The 12,359-nt window shown below is 35.4% G+C and overlaps 1 protein-coding gene across 1 annotated transcript; it reads right to left on the bottom strand.

Moving 5' to 3' along the window:
- Positions 1-7,423: 7,423 nt before the first annotated feature.
- On the bottom strand, positions 7,424-8,840 carry LOC105969404 (uncharacterized). Its single transcript, XM_012994157.2, has one exon. The coding sequence runs from the start codon at positions 8,838-8,840 to the stop codon at positions 7,659-7,661; it is 1,182 nt and encodes a 393-aa protein (XP_012849611.2). The 3' UTR covers positions 7,424-7,658.
- Between the last annotated feature and the right edge of the window lie 3,519 nt (positions 8,841-12,359).

Genomic DNA, 12,359 nt, shown 5'->3' with positions numbered 1-12,359 from the left:
GTGATATTTGTTTAATTTTCAAATAATGAATATGGTGGCGAGGGTTTTAAGAAGACAACAAATGGTTGACTTTGACGAAGTGAGTCAACTAACTATATTGAGGAAGACAAAGAGAGAGATGAAGTCAACCATGATTAATTTGCTGGATTAATTGATTAATGCAGGCGCACTACTTGGATTTTACTAAATTTATGCATTATTTCTAGGGTTGCAAATTTAGACCGGATGATCTTTTTTAATTGGAAAATCGGATGTCATGGGATGATTGACACATGGATAGTTTAAATAAAATATAATTATGATTCTAATAATTAGATAAAAAAGGAATAAAGAAAAAAAAAAGCCCAGCATAACCCGTAACTCCTCTAACCCTAGTTATAATCAGCGCGATTTATTAAGAGTTAAAACTTAAGAGTGCCACATGTCAAAAAAAAATAATGGAATCCGATTAATATTAAATATCGGCTGATCCGCTGAGAATTTAATCTCTATTTCTAGTTACAAGGGTCCAAGTCAACTCTATAACATCATGTCATAGAGTAATTATTTCTATGCCCACGCCTGGTGAAGACTACACCAGGTTTTTCTTTTAATCGTTGATTTACACACACCAATGTGGGTGTGTGTTTATGTGTTTATGAATGGTAAAAATTTATCTGATGTATTTCACTCGTTGTAGCATAGAATAAACCACATCTTATTATAGGATTAGTGGATTACAAAGCCATGCCCGACTTGTATCAAATATCAATTACTCGTTATGGATATATCGAATGTAACTTTTCGGAAAATAATCTATTTTTTAATTGAAATATCCTTTAAAAAATTGAAAATTAGAATTTCAGAATTCGTAAATTGTATTTTCAAATGCAACTCGACTATCCCAATTCTATTCACCTCTTATATAAAATAATATTGATATCAAAATTACAATTTTCAAAAAAAAAAAATTGAATTATTTCTGAAAATTATAATTGTATCAAAAACCGAAGTTATATATAGAATTTTCGAAAATTGGATTAAAAAATATTTTATCAGAGACTTTGGTAAGTTGATAAATAAACGGATCTAGAAAACAATACGTGTGACCCATTTTATAGATTACCCATCACCTTTATTACCGTTCCTGAGATTCTGGGGCTCTAGGCGAGATTTGAAAACGGCTAAAAAATGAGGCCCTTCTACAATTTATAATAAAACTCATTTTTTGTGATAAACTCTATGTTAACTCGATTTTGTAAGGTAAATAGCCAGTGGCAAGACTATAAATTTGTGATATAGTGGCATTAAAGTTTACGGGGTTCGAGGGCAGCGCCCCTGATTTTTTTAAAGGATAATTTGCATGAAGTACCACTAAAACAAGTGAATATATATAAAAATAAATAACTGATACATTATAAATTTAATAATTAGGGGCACCAGATTAGAGGAATTATAGAAACAAGTACGAATTGTTGATTTATATCTATTTACGAATTAAGGTTCTCAATAATTATATATATAATATAATTTTCTTTTCGATAAAATATTAACATATAAAGGGTATAAAAAAATTTGGGGGCCCTAAATTTAAAAAAAAATCCGTAGGCCCTAGTCGCAGGGGCAGACCCAGGAGGTATTGGGTGGGGGGCTAAAAAATTTTTTTGGGCTAAAATGGTACCAAATTTGAAATTTGGGGGTTAAAGGGTATAAATTAGTAGATAAATAACATAAATTATTAAAAATATAATAAAAAAGAGGTAATTTTTTTTTTCTGCAGGGGCGGGGCCCTCCAAGACATACCTTTGGTCCGCCCCTGCCTAGACGACCGTCTACTTCACCTCACCTCAGAATCGACCCTAATCACCTCGTATGAATAGAAGCAATAATCTTGGAATGCACGCAATGCGATGATTTAATTGACGGAGGAAAATAAAACGCCATGTTGAACGAAACAAGTTCCTATATGAAACTTAATTGGGGAAGTAAGGAAAAATCTCGTGTAGTTTATGGACTATTGCACTACAAATTTTACTCGGTACAAACATGTGGTTACAATTTCTATCGTAAAACAAATAAATGAATCTTGAAAGTCAATAATTAAAGTAATATTTTGTAATAAATTAAATAAAATGAGACAATATTGTGGGTGGATAGCCTGCATGGTGTAGCTCAACTGATTACGGAGGTGGTAAGATTGTGGGTGAATATTTTTTTTAATCAAATTATCGTGGATTAGGTTATAGATAAATACAACATGGTATAGTTTAATTCATATCCATTTTGATTATAGTAAATTATTATATTTTTCCTCTAAAAAATAAAATAAAAAATTAATGATATTTTTTTTGCATTGACTTTGGCTAGAAATGTAAAGACATGACCAATTTTAATCGATTTTTAACTAATGGACGCATTAAACTATTCCAAGTGGTTCCCCACTAAATTCCATCTCATTTTTTTTTCATTAATTGAAAGAATTCGTCCAACTCCAAACAAAAGATAATTTTAAACTTATCTTATTATTTAATTAATTGAAAGAATCCATCAAATTAGATGATGATTTCATTCATAATAATTTATTAAAGAATTCATCATTTATTTATGAGTATTTTTTTAACTAATTTAAAAGTTGAAATAGAAATCGTCATTTATTTTGACGAATTCTTTCGATTAATTAAAAAAAAATGAAATATAAATTTTCATTTAATTACTATGACGAATTCTTTTGATTAATTTAAAAATATGAAGTAAAATTCGTCATTTGGTTTGACGAATTCAATTAATTAACCAAAAAAATAATTTTGATAAATTTATGAAAAATAATTTTTTTCATATATATTTCACCATTTTTTCTCTTTTGATATATTGAAATAATTAAGTTAAATCTCTTTTCGCAAATAGATTCAAACTTGGGTCAATCGACACAAACTCACTTGCTTCAACGGTTGAGCTCGGCCAGTCGGTTAATGAAGTTGTGTTCTACGTACATAAACCTATTTTACAGATCTTCGGTTACATTAAACCAATTTATTAATCTCGATCAACACCAACCAACCATCATTCTCTAATAATCTATTTCTTTTAAAAATTGAGACACATGTAGAAGTTGAACTATTAGAGAGAAAATGTACACAAAATAACTTTAATTTGCAATGCGTTCAAATCGAAAAAAATATTTACATCGACACTATTCGATTCCGATCCACCACCACGTATACATAATTGCCGCCAAAACCAGGCCAACAATTTACACCGACTTTATATCGTCTTCAACCAAAGAAAGAAAAGCAAAATCACATCTTACAAATAATGGAAATTAAAGAAAGAAAAAACCCAAATTCACAAAAGTTATTTCTTAATTCTTCATTAAGAAAATGTCAAACCAAAAATCCAAGCAAGGCACCAATCAAATCAACAGCACCATTTCCGACGTCCGCCAAATCTTGACCATCTATTTCGTCATCACCACCGTCGTCATCCATCTCCCCCGGCAAAGCACCCAAAACAACAATTCCACCACCAACAGTCAAAGTCCCCAAAGCAGCAATTCCACCACCACCAACACCGCCGCCGCCGCCACCGCCTCTCACGCACTTCAAATGGGCGTAAAACTCACACGGTTTGCATCTATAAAGCCACTGACGCGAACCGGGCATCTGGCAAATAGCGCATGAAAACTTCTTGTTAGCATACAAAGATCCAAAAACAAGTTTCAGCCTGTGCACGTGACAGTCATGCGTGACAGAAAACGGCATGACTGCGCAATAATTATGCAAATCAGTGCCGCAAGGGTGGCAGTGGTAGGAGAAGCCCTTCCCCTTTTCACCACAAGCATCGCACCGAAAACGGCCTTCCTTATAAGCCGGCTTCGGCTGTAGGACTAAGACGTGTTCCTTATGAAAAGGGTGAATGATTTCCTTGGGCATTTCGAAGCAACTCTCGTGAAGAAAAAAGTCGTTGCAAACCGTGCACGAGTAGAGCGTCGTACCGGATAGTTCGAGCTTGCATGCTGAACATGGTGAAGTAATTAGGGTTAGGGTTTCGGGATCATGAGTGATGAGCTTTAGAGGGTGGCGATGGCTGAAATGCTTTGGTAAAGTTTCTTTCTTGGGTTTAGAGCTTTTGTTTCCCATCTCCTTTTTCACTTTCAAATTCACACATACATGAGACAACAACTCTGCAAAGTTTAGGTTTATACTTAAGAAGATAAGATAAAAGGACTTAGCTTTAATTTGAGTAGGATATTAATTATATTACAAAATCTTGTCATATGTTTATTGATAGTGCATGCATTACGTGTAAACTTCTATTTACAAACTAGTCAAACAATTTCTGCTAATTACTCCACTTGTTCCATAATATTTCTTTTTTCTTTTACTTCAAATTTTCAACAATACTTTATTTTCAGTTTATACCCATTATTAACTCTTTCTAATAGTTTTTTTTTTTTTTTTAAAACTCAGTTATCTCTCTTATTAAATATAAAACAAGGTCATCTTAGTCAAAAAATATAGATTTTTCTAAAATCAAGACACTATTAATGAAATACTTAATCCTTGTGTAAAACCAAAAAAAAAACGACGATTAAAAGGGATCACGGAGGAAGTAAAATATACTAGGGCCCCGTTTGATTGCCAAGATAAGCCATGATTAACTAAATAGTTGGACTTAATTTGATGTTTGATATCTCCAATAAATTGCCGGGTCGACCCGCCAAAATTATATAATCTATAATCATGGCTTATCTTATTTTATCTTGGCTTCTTGTGAGTTTTTTTTGTTGGGCAAACTCCAATAAAATAATTGTGTTTCATTAAATTATTTAATCTTATCTTTGCTAATCTTATCTTGCCAATCAAACAGAGCCTAGATATATAATATAATCTGATAGTTGATGAATTCTGGGCCAGTTCATGGGGAGAAAGAAAACACACACACATATATTAATATATATATATATATATATATATATATATATATATATATATATATATATATATATATATATATATATATATATATATATAATTATACGCATTCAATTATAAATTAAAGTGACATGATGAGTATCTAGGTTTTATATATAACTTTAAATAACTAGAAGATTACAGTAGTTCTCCAAGCTCTATCTGATTATTTCTCTCTTAATTAGTTTATGGTCATGAATACATTGATATATATTATTTACTTGCATCATCACCTAACTATTTGTTCTAGGGATTCAATAATATAATGATGTGACCTCGTTATGATGCAATGAATTGATTTATCAATTTAGTTGAATAGTCCAATATTATAGCACTTACACCCCTGAGGTATGCTAAAATAATTTTAAGGTCCATGTGATATTGATAATTACAATGACCCTCTGACAGACCGTTAGAAACCCTAACTGAATATTTTATTGGATAATAAATTATTCCGTTAGGGTTCTAACGGGCTATTAGTTTCAGGAAGTGGTGTTGACAACATAGAGCTCGCCGCCTCCATCGGCTCTGTCTAACCTGCATGAACGGCCCCTCGGAAAACAAATATGATGCAAATCGGTCCCCAAGACATGAAATCTTGGCTCGGGTAATTATTTCAGGGATGTGACCGTAATTATTAATACCACGGAGACCTTAACGTTATTTTAGCACAACTCAGAGGTGTAGGTGTAATTTACCCTAAACATAAAGATATATCAGGTTTCAATTGCAGGACTTGTATGCAAAATGGTGAAGAGTGCTCAACACTTTTTTTCTTTAACAAAGATCAATCAACAATGATTTATTCAGAATTCATCATATATTATTTATGATTATTTCATAAAATTAATTAAATAAGTGGAAAAGGAACTCTCCATTTTTTGATGAATTCTTTTGATTTATTAAAAGAGAGGAAATATAATAATTGGCTGTTTGCATTGACGAATTCTTTTGATTGATTTAAAAATGTGAAATAAAAATGGAGAGTTCTTTTGCATTTCTGGTGGAGGATGAAGTTGCAAGATTTACAGGAAAATACAAATAGAAAATACAAGGAAATCTGCAATCGAATCTGCACAGAATATTCACATAATTGATATTGATTTTATCTTCAAGATCACTTGCCATAGTTTAGCTCCATATATTATTTTTCAATAGAGCCATGATTCACGGGTTGATTGTTCTTAACAGTTGGCTGAAATGGGTGATCGCCGGAGTTTCATCGGAGGGTTTGGCGGCGTTTGCGTTCCCCATTGGCTGATTGGTTTTCGTTAATTGTGTGATGTATGTTTTCAATTTTCAAATAATGAATATAGTGGTGAGGTTTTAAGAAGACAATAATACATGGTTGACTTTGATAAATGGAGTCAACTCTTGTATAAGAAGTCAAAGAAGCCAGGGTTTGATGCTTGAGTGAGAGACCAAGTCAACCATGATTATCATTGATTAATCCAGGCGCACTACTTGGCATTATTTCTGGTTGGATAATTACAACCGACCACGTGGAACTCTATTACAAAATTTCTATAAATTAATACAATAGGGACAAGTCAAATTCTGTTAATTAAGTGAAATATTAATTTAGCGAAATATTTTTTTAATACATTGTTCTTGAGTCGGGATCTGAAGAAATATTATTTAAAAAAGTTTATGAATTTATCGAATATTAATTTATCAAAGTTCTACTGTATATCTTAGTGATAACAACGGAATGACACTGACTTATAAAGCTGTATCAATTACTCGTGTGCAAATCCGATCGCATCAGATTTAGTATTTATTAGAAACAAATATTTTTTGAAATTAAACATTCTAAAGTGTTTGTAAAATTGAAAATTAGAACTTCAAACATAATTTTTTGGTACAAAATGATTATTTTCAGAATTATCGGCTGGATCCTCACTAGTAGAAAATTTGCTTATTAGTACGAATTTTTTTGCTACGGTTAAAAACCGTAATAAAATGTACTTTTTACTATGGAACAATTTTGATGTCGTAGTAAATACTAGGATTTACCGTAGCAAAAAAGTATTTGGTACGGCCATTTACCGTAGCAAAGCTTTTGTCACGCCTGTATATGCTACGGGGTAAATTCGTAGCAAATGCGTAGCAAAAGCCTTTTTAGTACGAATTTGTTACATTTTGCTACGGTTAATGATCGTAGTAAAAAATCATTTTTCTACTAGTGCCTACGTATTACATTTTGTAGATTACTCGTCACGTCGTATCCAATAGAAGCAATAATCTTGAAATACACTTCATAAAAGTGATCTAGTGCCTACGTATTACATTTCGGGAAACGGCATTTTCCGAAAATGGGAACACAGAAACTTAGGGGAAACGTGTAAATATTAAAAGTATAAGGGTGTATTTATTAATATTATATATAAATATATATAAGTTTTTATTTATATATAAATTCTTTTTATATATTTTTATACAAACATATTGAAATTAAATTTTACTATCAACTCTTAATTTGCAACTGATCATTAAATCGTGTAATAATTTGAGAAACAATAAAAATATTTAAAAATTTGCTATTCAAACATGTTTCTAACTTTTTAAAAATTGCAAAATGGCCCATAAGATGTCCGGCAGCTGTCTTCGAGTTTCCGACAGAAAACGTTTTCGAAACGCGGAAACGTTGAGAAGTTGAAGTTTATGTGCTACACAGACTATAATAATCTACTATTTATGGAACATTAATCAAAAGGTAAACCCTCCAAGTAAGCCAGTAAGAAAATCAATACTATCTCCATCTTCCAATAAAGATTGTATCGGATCTACTCCACTTATTCCTCCATCACCATCACCTTCAATCACCGCCGCCTGCAAATCGGAACTGTCACCAGCAACATTACCACCGTCCATTACTGCCTGAAAGTACTCTTGGCCGGCGCCGGCGCCACCACCACCATCTATTTGTAGGGCTTGCAAAGAGTACTCTTGGCCGCCTTCACCACCATCCTCTTGGCGGCCGCCGCCACTGTGGTTATTACTGTCAGATATCAACTGAATCAGCTGATGTAATCCCCTGTTATTACCTCCTCCAGAACTACTGCCGCCCCCTGAAAGTAACGCGTGAGCTACCGCGCTTACGTTGGCACTAATCAATTGCTGAAGGAGTTTAAGCGTCAATTCATTTTTCTGTACGCTGACCTCAAAAGGAGGATCATTCATTGCATTTGGCTGCTGCTGCTGCCCCTGCATAGGGGGAAGCGGAGGCGCTGATGGACTCAATATCGAACACGTGGCGGGCGTCTTGTCTGCGTTGGGCTCTAACGGTGAAGGGATAGTAGGCGGAACACCTCTGGCACAGTTGATATGCGCGTCGAATTCACAAGATTTGCACCTATAAAGCCAGTCGCGTGAATTTCCAAGGCAACGGCATATATCACAGGAGAACCTGTTGTTGTGGTATGGGGATTCAGAAGTAAGATCGAGACTATGCTTGGTATGGGAAATATGTGTGACGGATAACGGCAGTTGGGTGCAAAATACATGCAAACTGACACGGCAAGGTTTGCAGTTGTAGGAGAAGCCCTTCCCTGTTTTACCGCAGGCTTCGCATCTGAATCGAGCTTTGCCGTACGCGGGCATGGGCAGAAGGGCTAAAGAGTGTTGCCTGTGAAAGGGGTGAATGATTTTCTTGGCCATTTCGAAGCAGATCTTGTGGAGGAAATAGTCGCTGCAAATTGTGCATGAGTAGAATGTTCCCGAAATATTCAGATTGCATCCTGAACAAGACGACGAAGAAGATGATAAATTTAGGGTTTGTTGTTGATGTTGTTGATGATGATCATAAATGATGAGGTTCAATGGGTGTGGATGGCTGAAATGGGTAATTACTGGAGATGGGGTTTCTTTCTCAGAGCTTTTCTTCTCCATCTCTCTTTCAATGTCAAATGCATACAATAATTATTTTTGGAAAATTATGAACGTTTTAGAAAATTTCCGCTAAGTGTTGAAATTTTTAAGCTTATGTGATTTCCGATTTTTTTTTAGAATTTCCGAAATTTCCGGGCCTTTTGGAATTGGAATGAATTTTTAGATTCCGAAAATTTTGGAATTGGAGAATTGATTTTTTACTTCCGAATTTTTTTAGAATTTTTCTGAAAAGGCTAATTTCGATCTGATCCATCCGACTTTCACCCCGAGACACGCTTGATTCCGTTAGTTTTAACGGGATATTGACGGAAATGACTTAAAATGTCGAATTTTAGAAACACAAGGAACCGAATGTATTTTTTGTAAACATGAATGACCAAATGTGAAATCGGTGCAAACTGAAAGCTGTATTTTTCCATTCAGTTACTAAAGATAAAGCTGAAGAGTTTGAATTAAACAAAAACAATCAACAAGGAACTTATCCACAATAGACATGAATCAAATTAGTCATTTACACAACCGTTTTATTCTCTTCAAACTTCAACAAATTAAAGGAACAAAACCAAATTCCACCTTAGAAAATTAGGAACCGAAAAACACCGAAAAAATTCGCACACGATCGAGTGATCGATCTCTAATTTATTTAGGTTTATGGACACATATAATTCAGTTGGATAAGCCTCCAAGCATGGCACCAAGAAAACCGATACCATTTTCATCGCCCAATAAAGTTTGTACTATAGGATTCACCATTCCTCCAACACTAACACCGCCCATCTCCGCCTCCGAAGTGTCTTGGCCGCCGCCACCACCACCACCAACAAAACCACTCAAACCAGGGATGTCACCACCACCACCACCAACAAAACCACTCAAACCAGGGATGTCACCACCACCACCACCAACAAAACCACTCAAACCAGGGATGCCACCACCACCACCACCAACAAAACCACTCAAACCAGGGATGCCACCACCACCACCACCAACAAAACCACTCAAACCAGGGATGCCACCACCACCACCACCAACAAAACCACTCAAACCGGGGATGCAACCACCACCACCACCACCACCGCCAATTACCGCTTGCATGGAGACTTGGCTGCCGGTTACTGCCGGCGAAGAGCCTTGGCCACCTCCACCACTAACGCCACCATAACCACCAAAAGCAGGGATGCCACCACCGCTAGACATCAATTGCATCATCACCTGCTGTAAGCCCGCCCCCATGTTATTACCTCCATAACCACCGCCAAAGCCACCGCCTCCAGAACCCCTGCCGGAAAGTATCGCCAGAGCTATGGCGTCAATATTGTTAATAATCCACTGCTTAACCACATGAAGGGCCAAATCATTGTTGACCATCTGTCTGTTCATCTCATGAAAACGAGGCTGCATCATCGGAACTCCCGAAGCAACACCAAGAGCTACATTATTAGTCATGATATTCGACTGCTGCACAGGTGGAAGCTGAGGCGCCGTCGGAGTCAATCCAGAGCACGATGCCACCGAATCAGGTGGTGCCGCCTTGGGCGATATTAACCGAGACTCATCAAAACCAATCAAACTAACCTCTTTTTTTGGTTGCATAGGTGGAGCATCAAGAGTTTGATCAACACTTCTAGCACAGGTGAGATGAGCATTAAACTCACACAATTTGCACCTGTAAAGCCAGTGGCGCGAACCAGGGGCATCACATATCGCACATGTGAAACTCCTGCTCGGGTAGGGAGATTCAAAAGTAAGGTCGAGCTTGTGCGCGTGAGATTTTTGCTTGACGAATAAAGGCAAGAGTGCGCACGTTATGTGGAGATCAACGTCGCAGCGCCCGCAGTTGTAGGAGAATCCAACCCCACTTTCACCGCATGCGTTGCACACGAAGTAGTCTTGTTTATAAGCGGGCTTCGGCAGAAGGTTTAGCCCGTGTTTCTTGTGGCAGAGGTGATCGATTTTCTTCGGCATTTCGAAGCATTGCTTGTGAAGGAAATAGTCTTTGCTTACTGTGCAGGTGTACAGCCTACCTGCAGAGGGCTTGAGCTTGCATGCCGGGCATGGCGATTTTAGCTTTAGGGTTTGATCGTAAACGACGAGATTCAACGTGTGTGGGTGGCTGAAATGGTCTGCTCTGTTTTCCATCTCTCTCTCCTCAACTTTCAAACTTGGTCCAAATTTGGGATGAAGATGACAACCCCAAATTCATTCCAACCTCATTTACATATAATTGTTGGGAAATTGTAATTTGGTCCCTTATGTTAGACTATTTATGAATTCATCCCACTAAGTTGTCATATTTTAATTTTACCTGCAATAACTTTGCAAATTTAGCATTTTTGGTCCTATTTCGCTGGATTTTCTAACTTCAATATTATGCGTTGATTAATGATGTGGTTAAAAAAGTTTATGGAATTTGATTATATGCAGGTTTGGAAATTATAAATGCTCTTCTAACTTGGTTTATAAACTCTTATCTCATATGAATTATGATCCAAATTCTATCAAAAATGCTAAATTTGCAAACTTGTTGGGTTTAAAATTGCAATTTTCTCCCTAGAGGAATCGGACAAGTTGATATATTACAGACTTTAATTTGGAGACGTGGTGATCATCAGTAGGTTTTTTTATATTTGATTGACATGCATCTTGGAAGTTTTTTTATTGTATATATAAAAATTGTCAAATAATATAAATATATTTCAAATAATAGAACTATATACATATATAGATAGTAGCTCTTTGTATTAAATATCGGGTTTTTCGCAGAAACCACTCATGTGAAATCTCTAATTATCAAAAACACCCTCATATTAAAAAAATTAGAAAGAATTCCTCTATGAAAATTAGTCAAAGCTATAAAGGCCCTTGAAAGTCTATCGTGCTACATTCACCAGTGGGGGTGTATATTTTGGCCTAAAAAAGACCTAAACTACCCTTTAATTAGAATTTTTTTAAATTACATATTCACCCCAAAAATTTCAGACCCAAAGTCAAGTTTTAAAAAGCTTCAATTCAGGCCTTCATGTTTTAAAAAAATCCATAAAGGCCTTGACAGCTTATCGTGCGTTACACTCAGCAGCGGGGGTGCATTTTTTGGCCTAAAAAGACCTAAATACCCTTTAATTAGAATATTTTCAAAATTACAGATTCACCCCAAAAGTTTCAGACCCAAGGTGAAGTTTTCAAAATTTTCAATTCAGTCCTTCATGTTTTCATAAAAGCCATCTTCCCAGCACCACTTCATCATTGTGAATTTTTCAAGCAAAAACCAGGTGGAGAAACCGAAGGACCGTCGACTCCTTGCTTGAATCACGACGAAGGAGAAAAGAAACATAAATTATTAAACCCCTTTGTAAACCACAAATTTTCGAGCCTGCAAAATATAATAATAATACAAGACAAGAAAATAGAGAACAAATAATTTATTAATCAAAACGATGTGGATTACAATCTCCGTAATTCCCCTGATTCTTCTCTCCTATTCTAATTTTGATTCAAGGGCTTAAAAACTTGTTCCTGAAT

This window comes from Erythranthe guttata, chromosome 2 (assembly GCF_056151865.1).
Source record: "Erythranthe guttata isolate IM_541 chromosome 2, IM_541, whole genome shotgun sequence".
NCBI lineage: Eukaryota > Viridiplantae > Streptophyta > Magnoliopsida > Lamiales > Phrymaceae > Erythranthe > Erythranthe guttata.
This window is presented reverse-complemented; position numbering and strand designations above follow the sequence as displayed.

What these genes read in the sequence shown, in the direction of transcription:
- LOC105969404 (XM_012994157.2), bottom strand. Translation starts at nt 8,840, where the DNA reads ATGGAGAAGAAAAGCTCTGAGAAAGAAACCCCATCTCCAGTAATTACC.